Genomic DNA, 22,121 nt, shown 5'->3' with positions numbered 1-22,121 from the left:
TACAGAAATCTAAAGTTAAATTTAACTGGAACTGGAAGTAATATAATGCAGATAAGGCTTCCCACTCCGCATTACCCTATTTTATGCTTTCTTTCTTATCGTAAAGAAAGCATCATGCGGCGGCCTAGGTGCATAGCACCTGATTTTCAGTGATCGCCTACGTACTTACCTAGGTACCTCAGTAATGGAGAGGCCTTAATTATTTGCCGTAAATTAATATCTGTACCTACTATAAGGTAAAAGGTTAATTAAATGTAGGGACATTTTCATGTAATTTACTTTCATTGAGGTAATTTCAGCATACCTACCTACTGTAACCCTTATTATAGTAGGTAAATACCTAGTAGAGACTACAAATTTAATTTGTCATAATTGCAACGATAATTTTATCATACCTACGTTAGGTATTGAGGTTTTCCTTAAAAACGTATTTATTTATGGTACCTAGCTGTGTTAAAGTAGGTACACACTTCTATTATTCATCATTAGACCGGGACAACTATGCTGAAAAGCTATTATGGTTTATCCTGTATCTTGAAAATAGATGCCTTGAAATATCGCAATAAGATATAAAAATAACTCCAAATCATAGTCAACATTTTGTCTTGCCAGTTCGAATCATTTCTTTTCGCTCTGCTAGCCAAGACTGAATTATTTCAAATATTTCGTTGGCTATTACATGGCTAGCTGTAGTTATTTATTTACCTTCATAACCATTTGCATTAAACAAAGCTGTGGCGTAACGAAAACATTACAGAGTTGAACGCACTGGCTTCGTGACTAAGACAATAAAATCGCCTCGAAAAGGAAAAACGCCGCTCGCGCAGCCCTGTGGGCGGCTACTGTTAGAGAAAACAGTCATTTTTGCTAATAACGCCATAAAAACTAACATAAAATGACTATCAAATTGATATTTTAAGGAAATACAACATTCGCACAATTTGATGGCAAACGTAGGAAACAGCAAAAAAACTACGTCAATAAACTCCAAATAACTAATTGTGCTGGATATTTGTTTGGTTTGGTTATTTCGGAGCTCAACCAACATAAAAGTTGCCAGAACCACCCATGTCCCTCGACTGCGAAAATTTCCCGAGCTGCAGTTAAAGTTGTCCACCTAATAGCGCAAGCGCCAACTTTATGCTGAAACTTGTAGGACTGAAAAAGTTTGAGTAGGTGCCAAACTTCCATGTAAAGTTTTACGGTAGGACTTTTGTATAGGTACAGTAAGTAATTTAACTCAGTGTTTGACGTTAGATAAATTGACCTAACTGCATCGTAAATAATTATGTAAGTAGGCAAGCATTATGCGTAGAAAAAGATCACTGGCATAATAATAAGAACCAATAGGTAGGTTGGTACCTCGCACACATATCCGAGAAGTGACGTGACAAAGTTTTTAATTATTAGATGTGAAAATCGCCAGGTGCAAGTAGGAGGGATTTCAGTGGCCCCCATTTGACCGTCGATTGCCGTATTTGGCATGGCTCGAGTCTAAATATGGCTCGGGCCTGCCCACCGCCCCGCCGCGCGCGCGCTTCGCTCCACTTCCGAGTCTATTATTTCTATTTACGAAATAAACTGAAAATAAAAGCTCTATTTTAATACGGATTTCGGGGACTGAAAACGTTCGCGAGTTCCCGGTGCACCGCTTTTCCTACGGATGTGTCGGGTTACGATCGCCCGCGGTAGCCCCGTCCCTTTCGCGAGTGGTTCTCGTTCGGAACTGTGCGAGCGAGACGGTTAGAGGTGGAGGCGCGCGAGAGGGATCCGCGCGAAGTCAGTCGCGGTCCGAGCGGCCTAGTCGTCAGTCCCGCCCTCGGCTGTTTCGCGTTTTCGGTCAGTCTCCGTTCGGCGTTCGGACGGTGAGGTGTGCATTGCGCGTGCGCGCACCGGTTACTGTGGCGTACTGCGAGGTTATAATGGACGCGCCCGGCGGAGCGCGGGAGCCCCGCTTCGGGTCGCCGTACGGTATGGGACTCCTCGGGGAGATGCCGGATATGTACGGCGCAGGCCGGCCACCGAGCTCCCTCGGTGGCGGAGCCCTACGGCCGGGCATGCAGCAGTGTCCCATGCCCCGCGCCGGCATCAAGAGACCATCAGACCAGTGCTACGACGAGAGACCGTCCCAGAGCGTGGGCCTCGAACACTGCCCCATGCCGGACATAGCAGACGATGGATATGCTTCCCTTCAACCCAAGAAGTCTCCCCCGTCCAATGGCAAAAAGACCAAGGGTCGCGTCAAGATAAAGATGGAGTACATAGATAACAAACTGCGGCGGTACACGACTTTCTCGAAGCGGAAGACTGGGATAATGAAGAAGGTGGGTTGCGGAGACCGCTTTTGGCAATATTCCATATGGGCCAGTCGGGGAATTCTCGTTGTGAATGGCTTCCAACATGTGTGAAAGTGCATACAGATTCTGAATTTCACAATACCAACCAGTGAAACTAAAGATATCTTGTGATTAAATAGGTATTTTAGTTTACCCGTTCAAAGTTATGTGGTGTTGACTTGTGCGAACATCCATATAAAGTATTATTTTTCAAAAATATTTGCTGACAGTTATTGCTTTTATGAGCAGGAATAATTTTAACATACTGCTTAGATGATTATCATCTGATATACAGCAGCAGAAAAGATATTAAACTCTAAAATACAGTAGCGGCTGTGTTAAAACTTCAAAAGCCAAATTAACCTAGTTTCTAATTTAGAAAACTAGTATTTGACATTTTATATGTGTTGATAATATCTGACTCCAACATAAAACTCCTAAGTGGTTTAATTAAATTATCTCTCCATAAAATCGCAAATAAAATTGTGTAACATTTTGAAGAGAAAAACAAATATTATTTTAACTTTTAATGTGTTTTTTCAAATGAAATCACTTAAAATTAAAGTATATATGTGATAAATAGTGCATAATTATCATACATAGTTGAGCCATTCACTTGAAAACAAATTATTTTCTAATTTGTTTACGTGTATAGGTTATGTTCTACTGAGTGACGAAAATACATGGTATATTGCTGGAAATTGGTCAACGCTTTATTTTATACATACTAGACCATAGTTTTAAGTCCGGGGAAGGTTTTAAAGTGAGATTTAACCGAATTTTATGTGATTTTGTGAGCATTTGTGACGAAAGTTTTGACAGGTGTCAGCTGATATGAGGTTAGTTTCGAATCGTTTTTTGGTGATTTTCTTGGAATAATTTGCAATTCTAATTGATAAGCAAATTGAGATAAGATGCATAAAGCTATTATGTAGTCATTCTGCCCAAATTAACTTATTTTCGTAGACGAACAATAGCTAAAAATGACATTTGAGCTTCCAAAATATGATGATAGATGGCGCTGTGTGTTCCGTTTGGTGCGTAGTTGGTGCGACAGTAGGGATGTACTACGAATACTTTTTATGGCTTAATCGATTTTGACAACAATATAAAGTATGTATATTGTGTTAATTTAGGAATTATTTTTTGTTGGAAAATATGATACATTTAATTACATAGAGTCCAACAAAGCCGCTTTCCGCTGTCTTTCCTTATGTATGCTTAGATCTTTAAAACTACGCAACGGATTTTGATGCGGTTTTTTTAAAGATAGAGTAATTCAAGAGGAAGGTTTACGTATAATATAGCCTGACCAGGAACATAAAAACCCTCGCCATGTTGCGGAAAATTAATGGTACTAATTTCTTTTAATGGCAACAGTAACTGAAAACTTCATTGACATGAGTCACCTTGCATGTCAGTCTATTGCTGTCAAAGTGTAAACAAACTTTATTTTAAATGTGCGCAATTGATTTTGTGAATTAAATTGCTAAAATCTTTTATAGTCGTGAAAGAAAAGTGGTTCACAATGTGTTAAAGTATTTGTCGAAGAGAAATACTATGGGTTCGGACAATATTTTCATTGAATAATGTTTCCGACAAAGGTTGTCAAATTGACTGACATGTTTATCGTATAGTACGGTCAACTATGAAAATTAGCTGTGGTTTGTTTCAACTACCTATTTTAAAGTTATTTGTCACTTTGTAAATGTTGAGTTTTATGGAATTGGGAAAGAAGTACCGAGTTTGAAGCGTTCATGAGCAGACATTGTAGTTGAATATTCAAGTTCAGAATTTGATTATTGATGAATAATAATAAAATCCTACTTGCTCGATTGATGGTTTCATTTAATTTATTTAAACCAGTTTACCTATAATATAATATGTTTTTGTTAATTTATGAAAATATTAAATTAGCCTATAATCCTGAATCCTGATACATAAAGTTAGCCTATTAATTTAATACAAGTACGACTGTACCCAGTGTTGCACTATCAAATGCAATTGAAGCGCCTCTATGCCAGGGTTTTTATGCTCCTGGTCAGGCTATACATACAATACAAATTTTAGAGAGAAATTTTGATAATTTTAGAGGTTTCTAATGTGATGTCGTTTCGATTTTATCAGTATCAGCAAAGCCGGGGGCGGTTCGCTAGTTTAGAAATAAACAAACAAAATACAATGGGAAACCGACTGTCTATTGGAGCCGTAATTTTTAAATTTCGATAGATTAATACACGGGAAAGTAAATAGAATATGTAATAGTTGTATCAGGTCAGGTTTCATAATAATGTTCGTTGTTTTCACATACCTAAATAAATTGTTACAACGTTCTTATTAGGATTATCAGATTCCAATAATTATGTATTTTACTTTTCTTCAATTGGATGGGACAATCAATACATACCTACTTATTATTACTTGTGGTCTGCAGATAAATTTAAATACAAGTTTATTAAGTACTAGCTGACCCGGCGAACTTCGTACCGCCTTAGCGTAGAGATTTTCTTAATATTTTTTTCCGTAAGAACCATCCTTGGACTTCCACAAACATTTAAAAAAAAGAATTATCGAAATCGGTTCAGCCGTTCACACGTGATGCCGTGACAACGCGAAACGGGTTTCATTTTTATATATATAGATATAGATACGAAAAACATTTTACCTATAATATTGGATAATTTTGGTTTCGATACGTAAATCGCAAGTCATTTTAGTTTGCATCATGGTACAGCTACTTTNTTTTTATGCTCCTGGTCAGGCTATACATACAATACAAATTTTAGAGAGAAATTTTGATAATTTTAGAGGTTTCTAATGTGATGTCGTTTCGATTTTATCAGTATCAGCAAAGCCGGGGGCGGTTCGCTAGTTTAGAAATAAACAAACAAAATACAATGGGAAACCGACTGTCTATTGGAGCCGTAATTTTTAAATTTCGATAGATTAATACACGGGAAAGTAAATAGAATATGTAATAGTTGTATCAGGTCAGGTTTCATAATAATGTTCGTTGTTTTCACATACCTAAATAAATTGTTACAACGTTCTTATTAGGATTATCAGATTCCAATAATTATGTATTTTACTTTTCTTCAATTGGATGGGACAATCAATACATACCTACTTATTATTACTTGTGGTCTGCAGATAAATTTGAATACAAGTTTATTAAGTATACGAAAAACATTTTACCTATAATATTGGATAATTTTGGTTTCGATACGTAAATCGCAAGTCATTTTAGTTTGCATCATGGTACAGCTATTTTGTAATTGTGCACTTTATAGGTAGGTATTAAAACATTTACTAGTAACAAAAAGCAGCAACTCTGGTATTTCATTAAATTTTAGATATTATACCATATTTTTAGGATTTACAATGCGAAAAGGGAGACGACTTGTTCGAAATAAAAAGAATAAGCGATAATTTATTATTAAACTTCAATGAGCCCTTAGCAAAAAACAGTCACAAAAATAGCTCTTCCTATTTCCATACGAACATTCCAAGCTCAGGTTCATTAAGCTAACCAGACATTGTCAATCCGTGCGTGTGGAGACGTCAAGCGGTCTCGGGACGTCCGTCAAAATCCGCCATTAGGCTATTCGAATAGCTAACGAACGCGGTTTACGCAAAACGATTCACGTTGACAGCCAGTGGGCTTGCGCTTTCTGGGAATGTCATCTTTGTCTTGACCCGTTGATGTAGTTTGTCGTGCTGCATCGATAGATCATCTTTGATCTTATCCAAATTCCTCGACAAAATTTTCTCCAATACCTATGCCTATAGCTCAAATCATAATAATATTCTGCCAAAATTAAAAATATTATTTAGTTCCTTCAAGGATTTGGAAAAAAGGGACTGCAATTTCCATAATTTGTGAAGGCTTGATTTACATATTTCTATTTAGATAGATATTGGATAGTCTTGATAAAATTATAACATATTATTTAACTTTTAGGACAACATTGATCAGAAATAGCAGGCTCTGAATTATGCTGTCTATCGTTGTATAATGCTAGTGCACTTTCCTTTACCAGTAAATCAATTTTATACCAGTATAGAACGATCCCATTTTTATAAAAATCTGTTTCAAGTTTCCGTTTTTTCCGGCAACATCTTAGCTCAATTCTCTTTTTTGTTTTTATGCCTTGCATCTTCAAGATGTTTATTGTCGTCAATATAAATCAAGGTTACTAGATGTTATGTTTTTGCTTAGCGAACTATTAATTTGTGATCCATGTTTTGTAAACGATTAATTATCAGACACTCAATTCTCAAGCCTTATTTTATTAAAAAGCTTATGTCTCGGCAAACCTTTGATAGATCTCATAACGAAAATCTAAATACCTAGTTTCAACTTAGTCATTCCATGTACAAACCGGCACCATTTGTCAATTTCAAAGCGTCTTATCGCCAACAAACATACATTGTGTAAAAACTTTACGGAATATTTGTGGGCAAACATGTCGGGAGTGTACTAATCGCTTTTATCTTAAACCACATCTGCGGCCGCGTAGCGCGCACGCAAGCGGCCCTGTCGCGCAGCGGGCGCTGGTATCAAAGTCGCCGCGTGCTCTGTTGTAAGGATGGGACAGTCAGGGAAAAATCGACTAAGTAAATTTTCTCTTTTCAGTTTTAATCGATTAAGAAAAGACAGATTTTTCTTTGAAAATATAGTTTTTTTGTAAAAAAATATTTTTAAAATTTTTGCTAGTATCTTTCTTCTGTATTATGTTATGGTAATCAAACATTATAATTACCTAAAGTCACAGAAAAAGGAATAGGGATTAAAAGCTAAAATAAAATATACTAATTAGATTAATAATTACTTTGCAATTTACGTCACGCTGCAGACTTTTACTATCCTCATTCAGTGTCGGTAGGGCGGGCTGCAGAAAAAATCTCCACGAATCGATTATCTTCTCACATCCCTACATGTTGTCCATGCGCCCGCGCATCCGTCCGGCCTCGTTATGCTGGTGATGCGCCTTTTTTCTCTCGAAGCAACGAGTTTGCGGTAATTAAACGGGCTTTCTCGATTTTTTCAGTCAATCTCTAATTAGGAGGATTTCGGGGACCGTTATACGATTTTGATTGTAAAATTCGGTGACAGATTGCTATTGGCTTACAATTTAACAAGCTTGCCCAAATACCAATATGTTTAAAATTACTAATTGTTTATTAATTTTCCATTAGTTTTAAAACTATTATCCATTGTAGACAATGTTGATCATGTTCGCTCATTCCTTCTTAAAGTAAAGATAAGATTTTTATGAAAAAAGCTACGTCTAAATAAACCTTTGAGCAAAGTGCAAACATGACAGTTTCCTTTGAAACGTCCGCTTTGTTTCTTGCTAACCTTTTGCCACAGCATTTTGTCTAAGAGAAAACTTAGTTGAATATTAATCATATTATCGAAACTTTAACATCAAACGGATCTACGATGAACTGATCACCTCGTGTTACCTGGACTTTAATTACGACGCCCCGGGGGCCGTCGGGGCAACACGACCGCATTTGTTGTCGGCGTGCCGGCATTGTGCCGACTTTGTCGTGAAATTGCCGACAATATGTTGTTTGGGCTCTTTGATCTAGTAGGGGAACGTCTGTTCTAGACAGTTGCCCGCTGGAGAGCCGGGTACAGCCCTTTGTTTAGATATGGACGCACCAAGTTCTTTATGACGTTCGGAGCGAGCTACAAGGAGTTAATTGGGATCGTGTGCTGTGCTTAGCTGAATAACCACAGGTATTACAGTTTTCATAATATTTTGCTCTTTCATAAGCAGCGTTCTAATAAGCAATCAGTAAATTGGATTCATGTAACTAGTCCTGATAATTCATCCGAAATCTAGTATTAATGACGACGAAATCGCACATAATGGCTTGTATTAGTCAACGATATTCAAGAATAGATTAAAACCTCTGATCAGACTAAATATCACAAAATCAACCAATCAGGTTTGTTTACACTCCAGTTTAAATCGAGTGCTGAACATCGTTTCAGAGCTCGAGTCTTAATCGATTACAATTAAAACGATTGAAGCTCGTCTATGACAACCGAGAGCACAAACACCGTCGCTGGTATTGCATTATTAATCTAAGATACTATGCTCCTGATATTTGCATAGTGGTTCCTTAATGGAAATTATGCAGCAGCATACAAAGTAACTTCCCCATGAATGACTGAATAAGTGGACTCAATTGGTTGTGTATTGTTACTTTAAAATATAATATCTTATTATAATAAAATATGTGATCGTATAATCGAGCGGAATATAAAAGCAGCCTTTATTTTATCTAAGAAAATATAATAGCCCTCATTGTTTAGCGCATTCCTCCAAAGCAGGGGAATAAATTATACAGTCCGATATAGGCGACCCGATATAGTCCTTAAAGAGGACATTTTAATAAATTTTAAATAACGATTATCGTTGTCTAGCGGAGTCGTGATTTCGTTAGGTTCGTGGTTCGGTCCAGGGCCGGAATAAGTCGTCACGAACGATTACTAAATTAATTAGGACCTAGCTCGGATGTAGATTGCGGCTGCGATTATTTTCCCACACGACCTGACGACGTTTAGATCTTAAGATTTTGTTTGTATTGTTTAAATTATGTTCGTACGCCAATATGGTCCTTATGTTTTAGCGTCTTCAAGCTAATATTCATAGATAATAAGCTCATTGAGACGTCGCGCACTTGTCTCGGGATCAGATAACAGAACGTATGTTAGAATATCTAATCAAGTGCTCGTTGTAATTGAATTAGCATGTATTTAATATGCCAGCGTTTAATCGATTGGATTTGTGTTATAAATAAGAAACTGTTAAGTTGATTGTTGAAAACCCAATTAATTATATTTACACTGCAATCCCACATCTTCCTAGATTGAAGAGATTTTGCGCTGCGGTGACAAGTTTAGGTGCGATAATCAGTCTTCAGTTTCGAGTATTCTTTTGTTCATCAAACTGCCCAAATATCACTTCACGCTTCACGCTTCGGAGTCTCCACTGCTGACTTTTTAAAGCCGCTTGCCAATCATGTAAAATTTAAATTCAAATAGTTTATTCAGTACATAGGCCCTTTCTAGGGCACTTATACACGTCCCAAATATAGCTTGCTCTACCTCCACTTCTGGACAACATATGGGCTGGTGCTGAGAAGATGTGGCGGAAGAAACTCAGTCACTTTTGTCAGCCATTTTTTTTCAAAAAAATATTTGTAATAAATCATAATATCACTGTTCCGTCGTAGGTAGCTAATAAACAGTGCTTGTATTTAACTTAAACTCTTGAAATTTTTACACTCCGACTTGCCACCTTGCATTTAAAAAGCAATGAATTGTATCGATATTTAATATCGTTGCGTGCAATATTTTTCTCTTTCATACCTTCCACAGTCGAAAATAGTTTCTTCCGTACACGATAGTCATCTGCAGCCCTAAATTCAATTAATTCCCACAAAATTTCTCAGATGCTTAGCTGTGTAATGGAACAATTATATATTGCGTTCGCTAATTAGGAGGCGGTGCGCCCGCGCATCTGCGACCCATATCTCACGAGCCGTTTTGTAATGCTAATGCGCCCGACCTGTGTGGCTATTTTGTGTTTCGGTGGCTAATCTGACACCGCAGAAATGATAGCCCCGATTATGATGTTCGGAGATTACAGCTTCATTTGTTTATGCTGCGGTTATTTTTGATTTGGGATTGCGAATAATGTAAAAAGATTTGACTTTGGTTTTAGTTGGGTTATAAATAGTAAATATCAAGTAATTTAGAAATAACAACAGCTTAGAAATAAACTATGTCATTAATTTGAATTACATATTTTTGACTGTATTAGCACGGTAATACTATCTATACAGTATTCCAACTCGGCCATATTTTTGAAATAAATGTCAACAGCCCCGCGGTACGTCACGGTATGACAACATGCGATAGGGCTGCTCACTTATGGTACCCATTCAAATTAAATCTGTCCACTAAGAATTTCTGTCTAGTTTTGTGATTGTAATTTTTTTTTTATTTAGACGAACAAAAGACTTTGTGAATGGAATAGGATAAAAATGCGTGTTGTTTTGTGATTAGTAGATTTAATTTTAAAAAATATACTAAAATAATTTTGAATCTACTAATCATAATGAGTACTTAATGACCTGTTACTTTAATTTCGGGCTGGCGAAGTCGTGGACCAAAGCTGGTTTTATACAACACTAGCGGCCGCCCGCGACTTCGTACGCGTGAATCCCGTTTTTCCCGCTAATTCCCGTTCCCGTGGGAATTTCGGGAATTCCTTTCTTAGTGCACCTCTACGGTACCTAAGCTACGTCCCTTCCAAATTTCAAGTGCCTACGTTTAGCCGTTTAGGCTGTGCGTTGATCTGTCAGTCAGTCAGTCAGTTTCTCCTTTTATATATTTAGATAATTTTCATTTCAAATCGAACTGACTGAAAATGACCATTTTTGACAGTTAATGACTAGTTTTTGACAAGTTTGATCGTTTAAGACGGTCAGTCAAATTCAATCACCTTAGTCATTTTCAACACTAGGCCATCGACGTCCGTTCGGCACATTCGCGACACCCCTAACTTCTGGATCTCGACCACGTCCCGTGATTTGAAATTCGAAGGAAAACTCGCGTTTCGTCGGTTTATATGAAGTTACAATACTGTATGATATTATTACCGTGGTATTACAGCCCCCTTAGACAAAACGCACTTTTTGATCTAATCGAAAATCGAATCCGTCAAAACTCCATACAAAAAAGGGGCTTTTCGACCACTTTTCGACTGGTTTGCGATTATAATTTGCACATTGTCTAGACCCACAGAACTGTTACAATAAATAGGTACAGGGACCATAGACACATTTCTGCAATTAATCGGCAATGATAGTGATGCGACCACTTAATTTGAGTCGAGAAAATCATTAAACGAAATTGGTCGATTTTTCTTAAAATATTTTTTGTGTCCTTGCAAATCTTATCGTATTATTTATTATTATTGTGGTTTATCATTATTTTAACTGTTTATCTATAACTAAAAAAAAACCGTCAATTTAATAAATTAGTCTTAAACCATAATGTAAGATCATAAATATTATAAGCAAATTAGTATTTTTTCTTTATTTATAGTTTTCTGGGTTGTTAAAAATTAAAGAAAGTATTCATTATGGTTTCACAAATCTCATTGCCTTGTTCTATGACCGAGTCTTTTTTCCTTCTTCCACAATCGAAAGTGCCAAATATGGACACAAAAGTACCAGGAGTTCATAACCAACGTGGCGGTGGTAGGTACGATACGATTCCAGAGAACCCATTCTGGAAGCCATCTTGCGGCGGTGGGTGGTACTAAGTAACGCCGTGACCAAATTTCAAGCGAAGTGAAATGTAGTTCGTATTCACCCCGTCTCTGTCTAATGTGGCGATAGGGTTCAAGTACCTACTTTTTATTATGAATTTTCCATATTTCTTTAATTTTCTAGGAAGAGTTAGCAAAGATTTTGAATTAATATTCCAGATTACAGTATCAATGATGACGTTTGAATTGATACTTCAAAATATTTTGTAGAACAGTACTTTATAATATTTGTCAAATGGAAAGGTGTGAATGTAGGTGGGAACCTACGTAACAGTCAATAGTCCAATAGCAATGCCAGCATCAAAATTTTCTGGAACGATTCACGCAACTAGCGCTGTCAGCAGGACCGCCTTTGCGCTTTACAGAGCCAGCTACCAGGGCCTCAGTACAGCCGAGGAGTTATTCAAACGCGTCCAACTTTCAAAGACCTCGGGCCGGGGGACCGTTTCCCTGCAGCTAAGCCCGGCGCGGGGGGCAGGGGGGTCACGCCTAATTGGTCGGTGGGAAGGGAACGTGGCGGCCCGCCTCCCGCGACACCTAGCGTGAACGCCTCGCCATCATGCGCCCCTGGTACTCGACTGCCATTATATGCCAGCCGCGAGGTGCCGCTGAATGAGTGATTGATCGAACTCTACTTTTTGTACGTTTACCACTGTTAGCTCTGCAGGTTGAAGTAGAAAGTACGTTCATAATTGAATTACGAGAACCAATTTGAATTTCGCAAGATTGATCGTACCTACTAAAAATCGCGACGGGGGTATTGGACAAGTTGTCATTGCGTTCGTTTGATTAGTAGTGGCGGTTTGTCTCGAGTCGGGGCGACTAATCGTTGGATTTATCGGTCGGACACCAGTTCGTTAGTCGTCGGTCCACATCAAAGGGACCTCCACTCACGACTAAAACGTTCACGAGCGGGTTTTCGAGAAAACTGTGAGCTATGTGCACGAATTATGAAGTAGTTACAGCCAGTAATGATGTCCAGATACGTAAATAAGCGATTGTTGACAATCCCCGGCCGCTTGTTTGAATCTCATTACAATTTGGATTGTTCAAGAAACCTCTTTGTTATCAGGACGAAAAGAAACATCATCAAGATAAGAAGGGGGAAATAAAATAGATTCAAGTAATTAAGCACATAGATTTGTCTCAACCTATAGTTCCTATTATGATGTATCTTCTTAACTTACTTTTCACTGAAAACAATTAATGTAAATTAAAAATGTAATACATCACAAACGACATCATGCAACTGCGAAAACGTGAATTTTAAAATATAAATTGAAATGCATTGCCCATCAAAGTGATAAATTATGTTGTGAAATTAATTTGTGGGCCGTTAACCGCGTAATAATAAATTAACAAACTCTTTAATTACATTTGAACTGTGAACTTTATAGTTATTTGTAATAAAAACCTTTTAGAAGCTATCAAAGCAGATTAATTTGAAATGACAGCTGCATGAATTCGCGTGGACTATGATTCTTTATGTACTATGATGTTAAATAAAATATTGTTTTGATCTGTGTCAGGTCTACTTCACAACAATAATTTATTGACTGGTCCTTGTAATAATAACCATGTTGTTATGCCTGAAAATCTTTAAGCATGGGCTACGACTGACGTACTCAATAGGTACGTTTATTGTCTTTTTCATTAGAAGATTTCCATTCCATATCTCTTGATTTTTAAAAAAAAATTCTTTATGTCAACATTTATTTGCTATGGGATTTTATAAAGTCAATTTTCTTCTAGATACGCTACCATAGTGAGCTCCTAAACGTCCTAGTGTACTTACCAAGTTACTAAAATATTGATCTCATGGAAATTGATGATTAATTTTAGCTGTCAGTTTCGTTTTATCTATGGGTATTAAAATCAATTTCAAAAACTAAATAAGAATCAACTTACTAAAGATTTGGCTGATCTAAAAACATGAACGGGACTAATTCCAATGTAACGCAATATCCTTAATTTCTCAAACACAAACAACTCTACTTTTCATCGTGAACGTAACCGATCGTATTATTATCAGCGAAATACAGTTGATTAATAAATTTAATTAAACAATCTACTGGTTATCACAATGCGGCTGGTGTCCAGCTGGCAGTCATTATTGCCGCGTGTAATGAGCGCTGTGGACAAACAAACATGCGCGTGCGCACAGTATATGAACTGAAGCGGTTTGGACTTAGGCGTAGTCGTAGGTTAATATCCATTGCTAAACTAGAATTTTGGATCATCATCATTCATCATCATTTTAGCCTTATGACGTTGACTGCTGAACATAGGCGTCCCCCATTTTTATTAGGTAGGATAGGATATTGGATCGAAAATACGAAATGTCTTGGGTTCGATCAAGTATTTTTACGAATTTAAAATTGCTCTTTTCTTATCACTCTGTAGTTAAATGTGTGAAAATGAGACTTGGACCTATACATTTTTCTACATAACACATCATCATCATTTTAGCCACAGCTTCAGTTTAGAAGAAATAAACTGATTACAATTACGTAGAAAATCTACATAATTGTAATCAGTTTATTGCTATTAGATTGACTTCATTTGAGCTCTACTCATGTCACTGATTAATTTTTGAAATCATAGATTTTCTTTTTACTCACAATTGAGAAACTTGGCCTGCATCTCACCTGATGGATACCCCTTTTCATATCCTCCTTCAGTCATTTCATTAAATACCATATTCGCGTTCCAGCTGCGCGTCACAACATTCACATTTATTAATTAACTTGACAGTAAATTAATTAGCAAAGGTTCCGGAATTTTACCAGTTCCCATCATAGGTACAGTCAGCTCCGCTTTCGCCTATGCCTGATACCATTTTAACACGTTACCAGATCCAGTTCCAAGGTAGCTCCCGTCAGCCTGTGGGATACGGCCGATAAAGCCGTGTGCTCGCATCCGTTCCTGGATATCAATTAGATTGGGACGCCCTGGACGCGACAAAAATGTATTAACAATGATACTAATGATTAACTATAATTGAAATTAAAACGTCTATTGAAACGTGAAGACTCGATACGGTTGATTTTATTAACTTTGGATTTGTTTTTGTCTTCGAAAAGATGTTTTAATAAATTACAATGAAAATCAATTGTAATTTTACATTGTTTTCAACACTTTTGAAGAAAAATACTAAGCCCTTTACGAAATAGATAAATAAACGTTTTTAGCGCCACATAATACCAGTATTAGAAAATGCAAACTATGAGTATAAAAATACAGCTCAATTTGTTATAATAACCGTAATAATAATAATATTTAAAACTACCTACGTAATAATGACACTCTTGGTACTTAAAGAAAACTCTCCTCCCTTCAGGGAAGAAGACTAATGACAAGAAGTTTGGGACAGTTATTTGAGTTCTCTCTTGTTTTTTTTTACGCTGAAACTTTTCAAATTACGATAGTATTATTGTCATGATAGAGACCATGCATAATTATTTCATTTAGCGATTTAGCCTAGGCGCAGATCACCGACTTTTAGTTGGTCCAACTATCGATATTTTAATTTGTATGAAGAATTGGCCGATATCAAGTCGGTGTAATGTGCGCACTTTCATACATCTCCATACTGATTAACAGCCCGATCCAACTATCGGCCAACTAAAAGTCGGTGGTCTACGCCCTCAGATCATACCCTTCTATGATCTGAGTCTATGCCTAAGCTTAGGCTTATTATACAGTCAGCGTCAAATAGTTCGTGATACCTAAAAGTTGACAACACTACGTTATTCCAATGAGGGCTATCGTTTTTATACTTAACAGTTGGCACCCCTGGCGATTGACAGGACCTTACTCTACAGTGGCGCCATCTTGATGAGTGCAAATGCGATAGTCCTCCTACCACTTTAGCGCTCACAAGTTGGCGCCACTGTCTTCGCTACTAGCAAGTGACAGGACCTTACTCTACAGTGGCGCTAACTGGTGAGCGCTAAAACGATAGCCCTCATTGTAACATGTGGCTATTTTTTGTGTCATGATCACGAACTATTTGACACTGTACTATTTTCGTATTTAACATTGTTCCTTGCAGCTTTATTATCACTCGTCCACCGTGAAGATTGCTTGCTATCTGCATTCCTCTAGTAATTCCCGTATCAACCCTTATCCCCACCTGCGCGTAACGACGCGCCCGCGCAACTGGTTCGATCGAAATAGTCCCAGGTGCCCGACGTGTCACCCGGGCAATAAATTAAGATTGTGCTTCACCAACCGATGCCTGACATTTTGGATACAACTAATTGTTCTTTAGTGTTTCTCATTTACAAACATTTGTTATTAAAATAACTGTTTGTGCATTCCTGGGAAGTTGATGGTTTAGTCCGTCCGTTACATGGTTACACCTTTAGAAGGGTGAACGGGTGAGGTGGAGTGTTTGAATGTTTTAATGCATTTATAAATTATTTTCAGTCCATTTCTATAAAATTACAAAATTAAGAAATCGGCCATAGTTCCATTGTTAACTCTAACCCCCAATCTTTTGATTCCTTCAGTTAAATAGGTATGCATATGAATGTTTTTTTCATAAGTCATTATGTTCATAATATCTATGTAACCCGAAATAATTGCGCCAGTTATTTCTATAATAAAGATCTTCTTTCTAATGAACATCCCCAGACATATGACCTGTCCATAATTCACGATCACAAATAAATCATTTGCAGGAGAAATGCATTTATTCCACCATGTGTCTTAAAAACTTAATGGGATTAGTGAGTTATTTGACCAATTCCCGCATTCGTTAAAATGCGGTCGAAACGCATAATACATATTCTCCGGGAACCCAATTTAAATTGCATTTAATGTTTACGACTAAAGTAAACTTCCATTTTCGAAACTGAATATTTACATCGACTTAGTAAATCTTGTAAACTCCACGGTTATTATTCGCTCGAGATCTTATCGATTAGCGAGCGTTGCGAAAAAACACCCAGNAACACCCAAGATCCGTAGCTACCATAGAGATCGGCGATATGTGTCGTTCTGTCAAAATTTCCGAAAGCCCCAGCCAGCGGGGATCCATCCATAATGTATCGGCATCCAGAATGTCATACATAAAACATTAACGAGTAGGTTTTTATTTGATTGCGGCTCGGGAGCACAACAATTGTCCCTTTTTTACGAGATCAATTAAAAAAAATTGGACAAACATCCAGATTTTGGTGGGAAAATTCTGGTTTAACTTTGCCGACAGTTCCGATTTCGCAGCTTACTGCATTTCAATTTAAGTTAAGCAGGTTTTAAATGCTGATGCGAATCTACACGAGAACAGCGTGTCAATTATAGTGGAAAAGATAAGCGATTAATGAGTGCAGTGTAAACCTTCACACTGTGACAAGCTGTCAAAGTTCCATAGACAATATCGTCAGGTTGGATGCTCGCAGCGCACCCATCCGTGTCAGTGTTGCGGCAGCCGCCCACGCCGGCGNTGCGGCGGTCGTGCGGTGGCACGCAGCACGCAGTCGTCACGTGCGCGCCCACGTCACGCCTACCGACGCATAACATTGCAAAAAAACCTAAATCTCTTAGCGTAACTCCCATTTCAACCTTGAGATTTAAAGCCTTCGTTAAATTACTGTATGTGGGCTATTTAAGACCGCATCATAAGTTTCCTTCAGACTCTTTTGTTCATTGTATTCGTGCGCATTAAAGTCCCCATTGAATTGCGGAATTAAAACTCACGAGCCCCAGTACTGCTCGGAATAGTCGCATGGAGGAATTATGGCGACGATCTGTGTTCACCATTAAACATAATTAAAGTCGAGACAGATTCTAGAACAAGCTATTAACACATTAAAATTGCTATAGAGCGTCTCATAATTGTTCGGTAGGTTCCTCTGGAATGAACGACATGGATAAGCGCAATAACTTTGGTCTCGCGTGTTAGTCGTTAATTAAGCTATTTGTCAGGTGCCCGGACAATTTACATTTCTCCCGGAGTTCTAGGGGTCCGCGGAGCTTGAAAACGACGTATTATTATCCTTTTAGGGAGGGCGGCATCTCCTCTGAAGCATCGGCTTCCACCGAACCTTTATTGGGACCACCTGTGTTTGTTTGGACGTCTGAATTGTCCAGTAAATAAGGTTAGCGGAATATTTGCGTGGTCTTAATGCTATTTAGTGGCACCGCTGTTAATTTGCATACTGAGGAAACTGGAATTAGCATTTAACACGAGATTTTCACTGATCTAAATTGTCGATTGTTTGTTATAGTCTTCGATTGCTAACAAATTATTGAGTTACCCAAGTGGTCAATTGCTAATTGAAGTAATTGCCTTGTAAAATAAGTGGAATTTAGTCGTTTCCTGTATGTAGTAGCGTATTTGCAAGGGATGATTAACTAGGCGAACCTAGATTGTTGATACCGTCGTAAAATAAAAACGTCTTGCAAATATCACAATCGTCGGGAACTCGTTCTGCGGCTGTGACAGCCATCAAGCTCCAGCTCCAGGTGAAGTGTATTGACAACTGGTCTTCCTTGATCCGTATCGGCGTGATGGTATCGGCGGCGGCGCTTCAGTCGGCCCTGTACCCTGGACCCGTTGCATTGTCCAGATCACCGATAAAGCTTGTTTATTTAGCGCTAAAATTTATTCATCCATGAGAGGCCATTAAGAAAAGAATTATTAACAGTCCGACAGGTTTACGTTCATAAGCCCGGGTAATAGCGTGCTGAGTTATAGTCCTTTTTTCGCGTGTTCCAGTAATGAATTGAATATTAATATTTTAGCCCTCGCTAATAAAAATGTATAGTGTTTTCGACCGCCAATTTTGTAGCTGTCAATCGAAGCTTCGGCTGATTTTATGCAGTTTTTCGTAGCCCTATTATTATCGTTAGTGTTGCTAATGAATTCAATTATAATAACCGTTCGGTGGGCTTAATGTGTGGAATAAGCTGAGGCAATTGACAACTTCGGATGCAAATGACCGTTTGCTTGGTTTATTTATGAATGAACTTCATAAATCAAGGTCAAGTTCGTGTCTGCGAAATTATAGCGTGCGGACAACATTCGATAAATGGTAATAGGCGAGCAGGAAACTTATGGAAGTCAGGCGACACAATATATTAAGGACACGACTCGGCCGCCATTCATAAAGCAATCTCGCTTGTTTATGAATGAAACTAGCAGCGAGACTATAAACGTGTAATTATCGTCGCCATTACTATTGATAACAGCGCCATCCACATTTACATTATCGCCTCAGGCTCCATTTAATACCTATCGAACACGTATCTCGGAACTTGACTCGATTAATTCAAGCACATTCTATTGTAAGGTCTATTGGGCATTGTTAGGTCCATTGTCTTTTTAAATCTATCCCAATTTGACTCGCCATATAATTTTAATACTCTATTCAATATTCAGCTTGCGAAATTTATATTTAGTTGTTATGTAAGCTACCGTACTAGCAGTAGCAGCCGTGTTCATTACGGCTAGAAATAAGATAATTAAAACTGCGTTGACCACTACACATGTTTTATTAATATTTATAACCTATGTCTTCTGGTTAGCATTTGCGAGGACGCTTTTTCTGTTTGGTTTCTTTACGATTGCATGAGGTGACTTGGTTATAAATTTAAAATTACACACGCTCAGTGATGCCTTTTTGTTGTGATTAACGGGTATGTATCAAAGTGGCGGATTAAATTTGTGGTTGGCAATTGGAGTTGTGACTTGTTTACGATAACTAGGTCCTAGTGATCGGTAATTAGTGTTTAAGCGGCGTTTAAACTAATCGCGGTTGTCGCCCGACGGCCACTTGACGCCGGCCTGTGTGCAATCTCAGGCCATGTGCTGAATGACAATTTCAATGTACCTATCTCGATACAGATTTTTACTTAATGAACACGACAGACAACATTCACTTATTCGCTATCATAAAGCCAACTTAACTGATACTGGGCAATTAATTGTTTTGCTGAACTAGGAACCGCGGGAGATAAACTAAATGAGGAATTCAACTAAACATTTCTTACCACCCACATTCAAATGCTTCGAGCTCATAATTTGACCGCATAATTGACCATATCGATCTTGGAGATCAAACAATAACTTAGTTCACTTAACGCTTCGTTACCCGACATCAGAAATGTAAGCAATCAAAACATTCGCTGAACATCATACAAATATGATGTTTTCCCTTGAATTTGAATTCCACTCGCTGGCTATTTACATAGTCTACCGTTTACGAAATCGACTGGAAAGTTTATTGTGTCATTGTTATCTTTAATAACATATTCTTCATATGCGCAGGTCGTCAGTTCAATATTCGGATTTATATCATCCCCGCTTGGCATCATTTACATAAGGTCCCGCTATACAAGGAAACCTCCACCGACTGGTTCGTACTGAATCATTATTTTTTCTGTAGTAATCAACTTTTCGGCTCGGACGAGCACTCAAAACAAACAAGCCAAATGATCCTCGTACTTATTATTGCTGGCACGAAGTTTTTTCATCGACACTCGTTATAATTTGTTGATGTCCAGCAGCAAAATTAACTTGGTGATTGTTTTTGCGTAGTTTTAATCGTGATTAAACGCGTGGCTTCCGATTTGGTAGTGGGATAATGAAGCGTGTTCATACTTTCACTTTTCGATCATTACCGCTGACACAATTAATGCGGCGGCTTAAGACACTGTTAATCCTTTAAGGGCCTGAATGTTGTTGGCCCAGAATAAACAAAAGCCCGAGGATTCAGTAACTCTGCACGTGCAGTAAAATTTGCAGCTGCGTGAGCTTAAAAGGTTTTATTCATTGTTAGAAAGTGTTTAGAAACAGGTTGCAAAAGTATGGGTAGACGTTCACCTCGACATTTAAGTCGCGAAATAGCACAATGATGATTAATGATCGAAATAATGCATGATCTGAATTAAATAATCTCATTCAAAAAGGTCAGTCAACTCTGCGACCTTAATGGGAGTATAAAGAATCCTTTCCTTACAGGGATAGTGACGTAAAATCGTCGAGAGCTGGTAAACAAATACAGCCACGTGGCACCGTACGCGGTAGGCAAAAGACGAGCTCGGCCCGTTTAAACCTTTTACGACTAATCCAGTCGAGAGCTGCACACAAATATGGCAACCTGGCCTCTCATAACCTGTTTTTGGGGTTTCCTCAGCCCCTTCTGTGAGACATGCCATTTTTTTTGTACGAACGCCACGTGTCTGTGACTCGTAGAAGCGGCCTTTAGATACTTATGGATCGAACAGATTTTGGACATCGAGGTAGTCCAGTATGGTAGCCAGCTTTTACGTTTGCGTGCCACATTATTCGACATGATATTTTATTAAGATTTGAGCGTCATAATGGGAAGGTAGTTTGAATTCATGAATAATCAGGCGGCGTTTTTGAAAACAAACGTTGTCGACTTGAGTAATTTAACACTCAATTAAAATTCTGCACACAAGATTGCTGTTACGATAGGGTATCTGGAATTAAATCTCTCAATACGTGGTTCTAATAAGCGAGCATCAAATTGGCCACGCGCGTCATTTTCTCATCGAACCGGAGTTTCCTGAAGACTAATAAATGTTAATGATTGGCGTTTAGCCTTGCACCGGCGTCTCTGCAACCCGTCCTATAACCCAGCTGGGTGCACATTGCTTCATTACCATAGGAATTGCCGCTGTCTAGCCGGTGCCACGATAATAGGTAACACCTAAGGGTGTAGTGAAAGTGGTTGTGCTCTTGGACACATTTTTGGGATCAGTTTCATCCGAAACTAGTCAATCTCCCAAAGTTCTTCATTTAATTTATCCTTTTAAATTAAGTGTTCCAAAAAATTTAAGTTTGTAATTTAATCTAAATGATTGGAGCTTACACTTTAGGGTGATGAACTGATGACACACTGACCCATTTTTCACGCAACATTTCTTGAATAAGTAATCCTGGTATACAGTAAATTGATAGTGTATGAACAAACATAATTGTTGTATTACAAGCATCCATAATAATGGCCATAAAATGTTTGCTCTCATTAGCGGCGGCGGTCGTAACGCCTGCTCCAATTAATTACGACTTAATATTCCTATCACGGCCGCCATAATAATTAGACTTAACAACTTCTCGATACTAATGTGTGGTAGGTACGCGCCTTAATAGTTCTAGGAGTCTGTCCTGCCTGCAACAGACTAGCGAAATTTATACCTTAATGATAGTCTTCCCACGTCCGATAAACATTTTGCATTAATACCATTATCAGAAGCATCTGCCATTGAAACTTTTGCGACGGAAACTGATATGCAAATTCCAGCCTTTAGCTATGAAGTTGTTAAGCAAATTGCACAATATAAAACAAAATCGGTGAAAACACGGCATTAACCAATAAAATTAAAATGCCATAAAGCGCTCATTGTGCTCCCAAATCGACACAAGAATCACAGGTTATTCGTTATATTACGT

At 38.0% G+C, this 22,121-nt stretch overlaps 1 protein-coding gene across 1 annotated transcript in view; it reads left to right on the top strand.

Annotated features, from left to right (window-relative positions):
- Nucleotides 1-1,795: 1,795 nt before the first annotated feature.
- Nucleotides 1,796-22,121, top strand: part of LOC114352395 (serum response factor blistered) — a 30,722-nt gene continuing 10,396 nt past the window's right edge. The window contains exon 1 of the mRNA XM_028303987.1: nt 1,796-2,324. Within this exon, the coding sequence (XP_028159788.1) occupies nt 1,923-2,324 (402 nt within the window). The 5' untranslated portion in view covers nt 1,796-1,922. The remainder of the gene's footprint in view (nt 2,325-22,121) is intronic.

Source organism: Ostrinia furnacalis, unplaced genomic scaffold, assembly GCF_004193835.3.
Source record: "Ostrinia furnacalis isolate ACB-3 unplaced genomic scaffold, ASM419383v2 OfSCF1351, whole genome shotgun sequence".
Taxonomy (NCBI): domain Eukaryota; kingdom Metazoa; phylum Arthropoda; class Insecta; order Lepidoptera; family Crambidae; genus Ostrinia; species Ostrinia furnacalis.
This window is presented reverse-complemented; position numbering and strand designations above follow the sequence as displayed.